This window comes from Euprymna scolopes, chromosome 17 (genome assembly GCF_053919585.1).
Source record: "Euprymna scolopes isolate OS-2025 chromosome 17, ASM5391958v1, whole genome shotgun sequence".
NCBI classification, from domain to species: Eukaryota; Metazoa; Mollusca; class Cephalopoda; order Sepiida; family Sepiolidae; genus Euprymna; species Euprymna scolopes.
Window position 1 is genome coordinate 110,091,770 of NC_136498.1, and position 14,121 is coordinate 110,105,890.

Sequence of the window (14,121 nt, forward strand, 5' to 3'; positions counted from 1 at the left end):
CCATTTTTTTTTTTTTCTTTCTTTTTGCTCAACACACACCTCCAAACACCTGGGCAACACCAGGCACCCAGGCTAGTTCAGCATAAAGAAAGTCACAAATGGATTTTCCATGCCATTATGCATATAAAAATGGCCACAAATGTTCTGTACTTTTTCGAGTGTTGCACAGCGTTATTAAACATCATTATTTCAAAATCATACTTGGAATTTTCTTTTAAAAGAAACAAAAATGTAAGTAAAAAAATTAAAGGCAATTCTGGGTATGTACACCTAATTTCTGATTTAAAAAAAAAATGGATTTTGATGGAATTTTTTACATAGATTCTACAATTGACAGTGATTAAAAAAAGATCACTCATTCAAGTATGGATGTGTTGAGCCTGTCTTACCTGTTGAGTTTTTCAATTTTTTCAACTTCAAGGCAAAAGTGAGCCTCAAATTCACCTGGCCGCAAGGTGAGACCACAAATTGGACAGCAAGGATTTTGGCCGTCTAGGATATTACGCTTCCTTTGTTCTGTAGGATAAAAGAAAAAGAATATTAAATAAATAAACAGATAAGAAAGAAAACACCTAAGAAAAAGGGGGGGGGGCGGATGTAAAAGAATTGAAAAAAATCTAGCACCAGTTTAATTAAAAATAAATTAAAACCAGTTTAATTTCTTTTTGACAGTATAAACGTTTCCAAATTCCTTTCAAATTTCAAAGGGTTATGAAATTAGTCATTTTTTTTTAAAACTATCAACAAAAGATTAAAATGGCTAAGATGTTTGACAGAGTACAAAATAGACTTCGTGGTTTAGTGGGGGATGCCCTTTTCTCTACCCTGCAACCTCTCTCCCACAGAAGAGACGTTGCGAGCCTATCCTTGTTTTATCATTATTTCCATGGCAGGTGTTCGTCTGAACTCCAATCTCTGGTCCCCCCTCGCCAATCTTTCATGCTGAATCCACTGTGAAAAATTTCCCCCAATCTTTATCTGTGCCTAAATCAAAACGTGGATTCCATGAACAAAGCTTCTTTCTTAGAACTGCACGCCTGTGGAACTCTGTTCCGTCTGACTGCTTCCCACCTGACTACAACTTGGATGTCTTCAAGTCCAACGTTAACAAATTCCTAATGAACCGCCCCCTTAAGTAAACACTTCATCAAATCTCCACACTAACGTAATGTACTTGCAATAACCCTTATCCCCGAGTGGCTTCCGGGCCTTGATAAGTGGTGATCACTGTGTAAAAAAAAAAAAAAAGATAGAAATGTATTCTGATGGATTTAATTCCATTATTAAATCCTTTTTAAAATCAGATTTAAAAAGTTTTTTTGCTTAATTTATATCATTGTTTCTTTATAACAATAAATATTTGATAATAATGATACATAAAAATAATACGCAAGTCACATAGAGGCAAAAAAACACAATTACAGGCACACAAGAAGTTGTAACGCAATTTTTATTAATATAGAGATTTTGAAATTCTGATGGATACAATTGGATTTTTCATGAAAACACGTTTATGGTTCACTATCTTAGAATCCACTTGGTCATGTTCATTTGTAAAGAGAATTAACAATCAAACTTCATGTATATAGATCTCCATATATAATAAAATGACTGCAGCCCTCTGGAAAAAATTATTGTAGGTTTGCAACAACAGATGTCACATACAAATTCAATAGAGCTAGGCTAATAGCTACTATCTTATGTAACTTTCGAACACCTTTGCCGGCACATTCAATTGTGATAATAAAATAATACATTATATTCTAGGAGCAACACCATCAGCATCGCATCATCATTAGAGGAGGAAGTACCTATTTTTTCCTCTAATTATTTAGACCTACCAGTCGACACCAGGAGGAAATCTGCACATTCCACAGAGTTTATGCTTACACCACCCATAACTGGCTCATACATACAGATATACCATTAACTTTCTGGTAGTAGAATAAAAAAAATAATGAAGTCTCCCACGGGAAATTCCGCTGCCTCTGATTGGTAGCTTGCTAATTAGATTATTTTAAACGAACAGAATTAGATCATTCTAAACTAACACTTCAGAACATTACAATATGGCGTCACTAGGACAAATACTTCGATGCACGGCATCAATTTCAGTTAATGCACACTTAATTTCCAACATATAGCAACAGCGAATGAATCTTCCTCCCCTTTTACGTAACTAATGACTGTTTAGCTTTTCTGCTAAAACTAAAAAATACACAAACGTAAGTATAGTATCTCGTAGTAAATATATCTTCTAATTCTTCTTTCTTTCTTTTTTTTCTTTGTATTCGTCGATGTCAAATGTAAACAATGTTCACCGATATAATAATTAAAATAAAAATCATACAATTTATTCATCTCAAAAATAATTCCAAACTATTTCAATAATATACTAGTAGTTATTGACTGATAATTACATCAGTCGGGGTTTAATGAATAATGTTTGCTTATTTTTCCCCCTTTACACATCTAATTCTACACATTAACTTGTGCTTCTGCAGTTTAAATCCCGTTTTTCCCGGAGTCTTGCTTGGCAATGGCCAACAAGTGACGAAAACTGCCAGATTATACCAAGCAAACCGAAGTCAACAAAAAAACAATCAAAAAGAAAGCGAATAAAATTTTTTTATTTGCAAGTGTTTTTGTGTGTGTGTGTGTGTGTGTGTGTGTGTGTGTGTGTGGTTGTGTGTGTTTGTGTGTGTGTGTGTGTGTGTGTGTGTGGTTGTTTTTTTTATTATAAAAGTTTTGTTCCTTTGAATTAATGAACAAATATATTTTATGTTTTGCTTGTATATGGAAAGATATTTTGATATTTTTTACTACATAACCCAGCGTCATTTCACTCCTAAAAAAATGAAAAACTTTTTTTTTTTGCCTAATACGCTTAAACGGCCTTTAAAAAGGTATTTCTTTACAACCTAACCGAGCATAGTATAAAAATCTCCAACCTCCCCATGTTAAGAACGGCTTTCCGAATAAACACCCCCAACCTCCCCATGTTAAGAATGGCTTTTGAGGTTTTTAGTGGCGGAGGAAGTAGGATAGTCTCAAATAAATGAAATTTAGTGGGTGAGGGAAAACAGCATAGTCTCAAATAAAGCAAAATAAATTACAAATACATTACAGAGCACTAGCATGTCGGCATAAAGAGTTCTTTTCCTTGCAACATTTTATTTTTTTATTTTTCTGCATAAGTTTATAAAATGTGCAAATAAAACTTAACTAAAATGACTTCACAGTATTCAGAGCAACATTGATTAGGTATAGCTAACATATCTACTTTGTGTGTGTGTGTGTGTGTGTGTGTGTGTGTGTGTGTGTGTGTGTGTGTGTGTGTGTGAGTTCCCTATGGATTCAAAAACGGCTGGACCGATTTTTATAAAATTTTGCATAAAGGTACTTTATGTGCCTGGCAGTGTTCTTAGATAGATTTTGTATGGGAATGTCTCCAATAAGTATTGATAATTGAAATAACCGGATGAAAGAAGGAATATGCATTTTGATCAAAGTTTACACATTACACAGCCTAAGCTCACAAGTGCATTTAAAAAGTTTTATTTCTGCACAAACAGAAAGGCCTGTCATATAGAATTACCAGTAGACTCTTTGGTATGAACGTTTCTGTTTAGAGCACAATTGAAGCAATGATACTTGTCTTACACATTTCAAACTTTAATTCAAGCAATTGTATATAAAAAAAATATTTTTATAAAAAAAATCAACAGTAGGTTCTCTACAGTGCAATGTAGACAACAATGTATTGTGGACTAAGTAACTGTCGGGGAGGATTGAAAAATGGGCGATTTTACCGATTTCGATGACAATAAATTATAGGGTGAAACATTAGTTGATCCTCATTTATTCCTAGGAAACGTTGGGTCTCTCTGTTAGTAAACACACACACACACACACACACACACACACACACACACACACACACACATGCATGTATTTGGAAAAGAAAAGAATACTTGTGCATGTGTCAAGGTGGTGGGTCAAGTCATATTGGTGTGCATTGCATGGTGACAATAAGAAAAGACCAAGAAGGAATTTTCTTGACACTGAAGAACTTCCTTCTCTGTTGATTGATGTCGATATGGTGACAGGCTAATCGTCATGTTAGACGCGAAACAATCACCATCTGCCAAGCCTCCTCTCTTTCACATCAGGTGAGACCCACCTGACTGACCTCACCCTCCCAACTCTCAACCACCCCTCACTTACCGAGCCCTCTCCCAACGCAGACAGACCAACAAACCAATTAAAAAAAAAAAAAAAACGCAAAAGAGGGTAGAAAGAGAAGGGTGGTGCAACTTTCGAGTAAGGTTAGAAGGGTTGTTCAGAGAAAGACTTATGGCCGACCACTGACATTGAGGGCTAATTTGAAACCCACTCCTATTCTTTCTTCTCGGGTCTGCTCGTAACAGAATCACCCTTCAGCCGTAGTTGTTGGGGAGGGGTGTGAGGGCAAAAGAACGAGAGTCTGTGATGACTTCAATTAGATATGAGCAAGTAGGGAAGAAAACAAGTTAAACAATAATTTGTGCAGGATTACAAGTTGCCCCCAGTTAGGCAGTTAGGGTTAGAACTTTTTTCTCTTGTCTCAAAAGCTTGTACTCTTTTGTTTAAAAAGGGTCTCAAATGCACATAAACTTTAACAACACTTCTGTCATCACAAAGAATGAACTTCCAAACGAACTCACAATTTGCTTGCAATATTTTCAGAAAAACTGACTCTTACAATTGAAGTTACATATACATACATATATATATATATCACTGGAGATTTATATTTTCTTATAATATATATCAATCCTTATATAAGAGGCTCAATGTAATTACAGAGCAATATAGAGAATAAATGACAAAATGTTATATTCCAAAATTCATGATGTTGACCATCTTATAATTTATTCCTTTAATTCAGTTGACTTATACAATCCTTGACAGTATCTGTTTCGTAGCGCAAAATCAATCACTTAATTATTATATGAATCAGTGAATCCATTATGCCCTTAACTTATCAGAAGAAATAGCAACAATCAATCCGTCAAAAGGAAATGAAGTGTGAGTTGACATGATTAAAATCCGAAAATTGGAAGTTACATATATATATATATATATATATATATATATATATATATATATATATATAGTAATCCACATACAGTACTGTTTCGCTGTTTCACAGCTCATCAGTGCGGCTAGACAGGCAACTACCTCAAGCCAGGATTGAAACCTGACCGTCTGTACGGCAGTAATCAGTGATTGGACGATTCTAATATTTTTTCCGATTCCGATACAATTACCAATTCCATACTAAATTCCCAATTCTGATACTATTACCGATTCCGATTCTTTATAAATATCTAAATATTTAACTAAAGAGTTGTATCCCCTCCCCCCCGATTTTTGTAAAATACACATGTTAAATATGCAAATATCTTCCTAAATGTAAAAAAAAAAAAAAAAAATACACTTGTAGAGGATGATATATAGATTTTAGCTTTACTAGTATTTTAAAATCAATAAACATTTATTATTTAATCATTATTACCAGCAATGGAAGATTTTGCTTTAAACAAAAATCAAATAAAAAAAAAGACAATTAAAACAAATCGTTTTGGCATCGGAAAATATGCACCCATTTTTTCTGATTCCGATATTGATACTCACAAATTTGTTGATTTTTCTGATTCCGATTAATTGTCCCAACACTAATATATATATATATATATATATATATATATATATATCATTGTTGGGATGATCAATCGGAATCTAGAATAAAAAAAAAACTGAACTCTTAGGAGTATCAAAATCGATATCGGAAAAACGTGTTCCTATTTTCTGATGCCAAAAACGATTCTTTTAATCGTTTTTATTTGGTTTTGTTTAAAGCAAAATCTTCCACTACTGGAAATAGCAATAAAAAAATAAATATTTATTGATTTCAAACTATTAATACCAGTAAAACTAAAATCATCCTCCCGCAAGTGTATTTTTTTTTGTTTGAGAAAATATCTGCACATTTAACATGTTTTTTACGGTAATCGGGAATAAATAACAACTTCATTATTAAATACTTAGAGATTTATGAAGAATCGGAATCTGTAATTACATTTGTGGTGAATGATATATAGATTTTAGTTTTAGTGTTAATTTAAAAATCAATAAATATTTGTTTTCTCAGCAGTGGAAGATTTTGTTTTAAATAAAATCAAATAAAAAAAAAAGACAATTAAAAGAATCGTTTTTGGTGTCGGAAAATAGACACAAATTTTTCCAATTCCAATACCTGAAAAAGTTCTGATTTTCCTGATTCCGATTAATCATCACAACATTAAAATTTATATATATATATATATATATATATGGCTTCCTTCAGTCTTGACAGACTATGGATACCCACTGTAAGGATGTCTGCGCGTGAAATTTTTGTGGTAAGAGTTGCGCAATCTACAACCACACCTCTCCTGAGTCAACAATGTTGCATACCAGTCGAAAGCGGAGGTTCAGGATGACTGGAAACAATGCTAAGGTAAGCAGAAAGCACATATAACGCCTAGAATTCCTAAATGGTCACCCATCTTGTACTAGCCAGGCTCAACGTTGCTTAACTTCAGTGATCTGTCAAGATTCGATGTGTTAACGTGATTATGCTATATATATATATATATATATATATATATATATATATATATATATATATATATATATGCACACAAAAGACTTGGACAAAATAGGTAGAACAGTACAAGTATTACTTGAATCTTTAAATGACTTCTTATGTCAAGAACATTGATCAAAAATTCATTTATGGAAGTTTATATCCATTGTAGACAGATTATTATTTCAACCACTTGAATTTCTATTTGTATTTCTTTTCCGGATTTTGAATAAAAATGCGTGATGTAACGGAGCTTGAAAAAGGGCAAACTATTGAAGCTTGTATGGCAGATGGCAGAAATTTTGTTCGGCATAAAAATTGACTTGTCTAGACTACATCAAGTACCATGACAGAAGCGGGAGGGGGGGGGGAACCTCCAACAACAGAGTAATTATGGCCGGATTCCTAAACTAATTGACACAGATCAATGGGAATTAAAACGTGTGAAGTAATTATCAAACTATTGTCGTCAAAGTAACCGTGGAGTGGAATCAACAACGTCTAGTTTCTACCAAAACTGTTCGATCAAGATTTGGAAGAATCGCATACTATTATTAGACCGCGATGACTGCTTTTCTTTCCAATCTAAGACCAAACAGTACTTTTACTGCCGGACTTGTGGAGTCGGAGTCAAGTCAGTAAGAGCAAATGCATTCATTTAATAATTGAGTGCCATTTTCACGTTGCGGTCGATGCAATCTCCGACCTTCTTCAGGTGTATAGTGTCAAACTCAGGGATATATATATGTATATATAAAAGTGACCTCATCGGTGTGTGTGTGTGTGTGTGTGTGTGTGTGTGTGTGTGTGTGTGAAAAGTCTACCAAACTCCTTTCTGTATATTTCTTTCTGAATATTTGGTCTACAGAGTTGATTTGATTGATTGATGGGTTGTTTTACGGAATATCAACCCTTTTCAGGTTATTTAATGCCGAATCCAGTGATTTTGAAGAACAATTTTTTAATAGAATATATTTGTTTTTTTTTTTTTTTTTTTTGTTTTTTTTTCAAGTCGGTTTCTATTTAACCAATAGTTGGGACCCTAACAGGTACTACCACTCTGGGTTAAAGTGAACCTGGGAGCAATGGTAATTAAAGGATGGCTCCACACTCCCCAAAGCCCGCAAGCTGGGCCTCACTATCGGATATAGTTTAAGGTCCTATCTAGGACCCTACAGAGTTGAAATTCGATATATATAATGTATTTGTATCTGTAGCATACATTCAATTTGATTTTTAGACAGCAAAAATTGCTGCTAAGGAGTCAAAATTGAAAACAAAAACGTTTGATCCTGGCAAGGTAAAGCAAATAAAACATTCCTGCTGTTACTTTTGAGCATGCGCAAAATTAAAAATTCATAGCTCAAAGTTGCTTAATTCTTAAAACTTCTGCATCCATCTGTCTGGTAACGACGCTGGGAAGATAAATAACAACTAAGGCTGGAGCGCTCAATGTTCTGGTTTCGATCCTAGCAAATGCGGCTATGGTCAGATTTTTTAAAAAATAACTTTTGAAAATCATTACTACATATTGGATGATAATCAATCAAGAATTGGCTTTGTAATAAAATCAAATCTGCATGAATTAAAATTACTGTTGGGCACATTTCTCATGCTCATGGTAAAGTAAAAAAAAAAAAAAAAAAAGAAGCCAGGCATACCCTAAAATAGAATACTCTTGCCACATCTGGGTAGGAGCTGCTTGGTACGCCTTATCCAGCCTTGAGAGAGTTCAAAACTGACTTCGAAATCTAGTAAATGATGACCTTTTCTCCTCCTTGCAACCTCTTTCCTACAGATGAGACGTTGCAAACCTGCCTCTGCACTATCATTATTTTCAAGGCAAGTGCTCGACTTAACTCTCATCTATGGTCTCTCTTGTCAAACTTTCACAAATAAAAACACTCGACTAGCTACAACCACTATATACGATTTCCCCCTACTCTCTATCTGTACCTAAATCTAAATGCAGATTCCATGAACGAAACTTCTTTCCGAGAACTGCCCGCCTGTGGAACACTGTTCCGCTGGCCTGTTTCTCAGTTGAATACAACATGGTAGCCTTCAAATTCAACGTAAACAAATTTTTGTTGAGCCGTCCACATAAATAATCAAATTCTACCCAATTTACACCATTAGCGATTACTAAACTACAACATTAATCCTTATCATCAAGACCTGGAGGCCACTTTAGAAGTGGTGATTCCCAAGTATATAAAAAAAAAAAAAAAAAAAAAAAAAAATCCTATTTTAACTTAATTCAACATTATACAATAGATGCACCATCGTTTTTATATATTACTTACTTATTTACATGCAGTATCACTTGCAAGGTTAACTGATTTGCATATTGCTTTTGAAAGAGGACATTCTACTTTTTAAACTATTATTTGTTATCGGCTTTAATCCAACGATTGTTTCCGTTTTAATATCCATATAAATAAAACAGTAGATGTATGTATATGTAGATTTATGTCTTTATGAAAATACTTAACCGATAAACTGTTAAACACTATTAAGAGACCCTTCTCCTCTTGTAATGAGAAGCATTTAGCTTCGAAATGCCATGGCTTAAAGAGGTTTCTTCTTAATTTTCCCCCTTTACTTTTTCTTTTTGTTCTGATGATATTATAAAGTTATACAAAGTGCCCTCAATAAGTTTCCAGACTTTTTTTTTTATTTAGGCACTTTTATTAACAGTTTTTTATATAGGCACTTTTATTAACAGTTTTTTATATAGGCACTTTTATTAACAGTTTTTTATATAGGCACTTTTATTAACAGTTTTTTATATAGGCACTTTTATTAACAGTTTTTTATATAGGCACTCTAGTCCAGCTGTTCTACTGTTCCAACAACTTCTGAAAGGCACCATTAAAATCCACATGTGTGAGCGTGTCAATGACCAGCGTCACAGCCTCTTTCTTTTCCTCAATTGTCTCATAACGACAGCTTTTAAGGTTTTCCTTGAGCTTAGGGAATAACCAAAAGTCACAGGGAGCAAGCTCTGAACAATAGGGAGGGTGAGCAACTGTCTTGATGCCCATGACAATATCTTTCTGATCTTCCCTGAGCACCTTTCGGATAAACTTCATGCAAATCTTCGGCATCTTCAGTTCCTTGCGAATAACTGAGTATACAATTCCTTCACTGACATCAAACTGTGCACATATTATCTCTATAGACACACGACAGTCCTTATCCATGAAATTCTTTATTTGGCCAATCAATTCTGGTGTTCTGGCTTCCTTACTCCTCACACACCTCTCATCATCCCTCACAGACTCCCTGCCTTCCTTGAATCTCTTATGCCACTCAAGAACTGATGCTCGGTTCATGAAAAATATTCCAAAAGCAGTCTGAAGCATTTCATATGTTCCTGTGGCATTTTTTCCATGTTTAAAACAAAATTTTATTGAATATCGTTATATAAAGTGTCCTCATGTCAAGATTGCATTTTTGAAATTCACCAACTGTGACAATGAGGCTTTAGTAAGATGTATTCCAATTCCTGTTGTAGCTGTTCAGTTGAACCTGAAATCATAAAATATTACTGTCATCTCATAAGATGTATAGCAATATCATACTGAATGAGAGTCTATGATAATTTTAAATGCCTGTACAAAAAAATCTGGAAACTTATTTAAGGTACCTCGTATATAACTATTATTCCTCATCTTTCATCGTTAATATATTTAGTGTATATACAATGCGTGACCGTAGAAACAAATATAAGAGTTGTTATAATAGATTAATAGTAGATTGGTAGAGTGTTTTGAGTTACAGAGACAGGTGGTTTGAACAAGACCAAAATAATGCCGTCCAATATGTAATAAATAATAATTAAAAAAAAAAAAAAATCATGGACTTCCTGCTAAATACATTTACCTAAAAATGTCACCAAATAAAATTAGTGATACAAAGATAATTCACTATTTCTTTCAAGTAATTCAAATTGCAAATCCAGCTAATTCAAAATGATAAAAGCACTCAGAAAGTGCAGACCTTCAGTGAAACAAAAAAAATACTCATATCCTTCCACTAGTCACCTGAGCAAGCGAGTTGAAGAGTCAATTTTCCAATCTTTTTTTTTTTTTTTTTTTAAAGATTTCTATGGCGTTTTGTTACGACGACTATACAAACATAGGTTAATGTAGATAAAAGAGGCAAGTACCGAACAGAGCCAACATGGAGGCGTGTACATTAGGGAACGTTAGTATTAAGCCGTGCACAATAAAAGACCACCCGGATAGCGCATAACTTAAATCGAAATATCTAAACAAAGGCAAGGAGAGAGTGGAGACCTCCACTGAAATACAGGTTTTTTTTTGTTTTTTTTTACCCCTGCTTTATCATCTAGCTGTCCATATCCGGCATAGCCCGGGATTAAACAATGTATATATATATTAAATAATGGATTCAAAAAAAAAAAAAAAAAAAAAAAAAAAAAAAAAAAAAAAGAGAGGAATAAAAGCTGATAGTGAGACATTCCGATGCTCAGTTCGATATGCAACCATAGGAACTTTGTATAGCAGACTGTTTATGCGATAAACCTTAATAATTGTAAAAGGTGGCTGAAGAATCAGCATAAAATGTAACGATATTGATAATATATGCAAAATAAATAGGTTCTTTTTTATTACAGAGATATATAACAGTATGGATTTAGGCAAGCCCATTCTGCTGCGGACATTTTAATTGTCATCTCATGAACGCAAACTTGAATGCCTACTAGACGCTGTCCTCGAGGGTCGAAAGTCTCTCTGTACAAGAGTTTGTCAGGACAACTTGGCATGAGGATACTTTTCTTTAGAAGTAAACCCTAACCACATATTCAAAATTACAGAGTATTTACAGTTTTCTATGGTATTAGTATGCCATGTGTCTTAGTATAGCTTACCTTTAATAACTTTATTATGACTATCAATTGATGAGATGGGGGTGTGATAAATGAATTGTTTGAGTCAATTATTCTTACTGTGACTGCAAAAGTTCAGTTGAATGTTATATTAATCATTTATTTTAAAATGAAAAGATTTTTCAGATTTCAAATATATAAAAAGATTTCTTGGTGGTTGCCATTTTGTGTGGTGCGTTATAGTGAATAGCACATGAGTGTTGGAAAAAAGAAAGTGACGATATTAAAAAAAAAAGTTGGGTATACATATGTAATTGCACATCTAGAGAGCTTGAATACCTACTGGAAAGAACTTGAATACCTACTATACACTATCCTTGAGTATCTAAGGTCTCTCTGCACAAAGGTTTGTCAGGGCAACTTGGCATGAATATATTTTCACCTGAAAGTAAACCCGGACTAAATATTAAAAACAACATATTCACGGCCCAAATAAGATCTCCTCAATATGTCTAGCCATCACTGGCTTTTATGAGGAATGGTGCATTTTTTTTTTAGCGAGAGGAGTCACCACTTATCAAGGTCTGGAGGCCACTAGAGGATAAGGGTTAATAGGTGTACAGTAGTCAATGCGATTATAGCATAGTAATCGTAAGCAGTTGGAATTTTGTAAATTGGATTACTTAGGGGGACGGTTCATCAAGAACTTGTTTATGTCGGACGAAGACAATAAAAAATCCAAAATAGCACGAAGTTGGTTACTCAACCAGACTAGATGAATTCTTATCCAGGAATCCAGTAAAAACCAAGAGACCACAAGAAAGATATGCTAAACCATGTTTAAATGGTCGACTGGGGACAGGAAAATTATGTTCACAATTTCTTTACTAACTCAACATTTGGAGATAAACGAGAACTTTAATGGAATATTCAAATATCTATGTATCTCATACAGAGATTAAGTGTTAGCCCTAGGAAAGCAGTATGTCGATTTCTGAGAACTTTGATTGAAGTAAAATGAAACACCAAGGATATGTACTAGACTTTAGCATTCTCTCTCTGTTTCCTGCTTCCCTGACTGTATCAATGGTTTGGTTGTTTTACAGCGTATCAACCCTTTTCGGATTACTTAATGCCGAATCCAGTTATTTTAGAAATAGTATTCATGTTACATTCAGTTATTTTGTAGAAGATTTTTTTATTTAGGTTCTTTGTATCTTTAATCGCTAGTTTGTACGGTTTCGTTTGGTTTGGTCGTTTTATAGTGGATTTTATTGTTTTTGTTCCCTGTTCTGCAGAACATGAATGAGTTTTGCATCGGGGGAGGGAAAAGGGTTACAGTATTGATGTTTGGTGCATTTTAATTTAGGAAACCAGTCAGGAAGTAGGGGAGATAGAAAGAGAAAGAGGAAATGGGAAGAAGTGGGAAACAGTAGGTTGTTGTTGTTGTTTTTGGTTTTGCAGAACATAATTAAGTTTTACAAAAGGAAGTAGAAAAACGAAAAGCATCAATGTTAGGTGCTTTTCGTCTTAGGAAGCCAATATCTTCAGACAGCCTGATATGATAGCACCAACCTGACTATATTAGCTCGCAGAAGTTTAAATGTAATGTGAACAGACATCTTGGTGCTTAATTCCATACAGTCCCCTGTTACACACAATCTCAAATAGTAACCCCTTATGTTCCAAGTGGTACTGTACTTTGCTTGAGGTGAAAATGAGTGAAAGAAAAAAACTGTTTTTAAATTAATAAATAATGCATGTGGGTGAGTTTTATTCACGCCATAACATAACTTCGATAATTACACGTTAAAGCATTAATTTTATTTACAATTAATCAAGTATTTATTGAAATCAAAATTCATCCCCCTCCCCCACTTCCCAAGATTCCAATATCCAAACTCCTTAAACAGACATTCTCAGGAAACATGAACTCGAATAAGTACATAGATTTTTTTTTCCCAAAAGGAGTCAACACTTATCAAGACCCAGAGACCACTCAAGGATAAGGTTTAATAAGTGTACAGTGGTCAATGGGACAGTGACGTAATAATTGTCAGTAGTGGTCATTTGGTAAATTGGATTAGTTAAGGGGAACTGCTCATGTTTACGTTGGACTTGAAGATGACCATATTATAGTCAGCTGGAAAGCAGGCAAATGGAAGAGAGTTCAACAGGTGTGCAGTTCTAAGAAAGAAGTTTTGTTCATGGAATCTACGTTTAGGTTTAGGCACAGATAAAGAGTGGGGGAAATTATCAATAGTGTTTTCAACTAGACGAGTGTTTTTCATGAAAGTTTGGTGAGGGCGGGCAGAGATTGGAACTTAGATGAGCACTTGCCATGAAAATAACGATAAAGCAGAGACAGGCTTGCAATGTCTCTTCTGTGAGAAAGAGGTTGCAGGGAAGAGAAAAGGTTATCCCCCACAAAGTTACAAAGTTTATTTTGAACTCTGTCAAGGCAGGATAAGTCTTTCTAGCAGCTCCTGCCCAGATGTGGCAACAATACTCCATCCTTGTTGCCAAGCTTGTTGCAAAGAATATAGATTCAGTCTATTGAGACAGAAAACTTTTTACAACCATCAGTATC

General features: G+C 34.3%; 1 protein-coding gene across 2 annotated transcripts in view; it reads right to left on the bottom strand.

Annotated features, from left to right (window-relative positions):
* The window catches only part of LOC145296875 (E3 ubiquitin-protein ligase RNF220-like), a 349,495-nt gene that overhangs the window by 156,323 nt on the left and 179,051 nt on the right, over positions 1–14,121 (bottom strand). For both annotated transcript variants that reach the window (XM_080143010.1, XM_080143009.1), the window contains one exon: positions 390–516. In XM_080143010.1, coding sequence (XP_079999136.1) covers positions 390–516 — 127 coding nt within the window. The remainder of the gene's footprint in view (positions 1–389; positions 517–14,121) is intronic.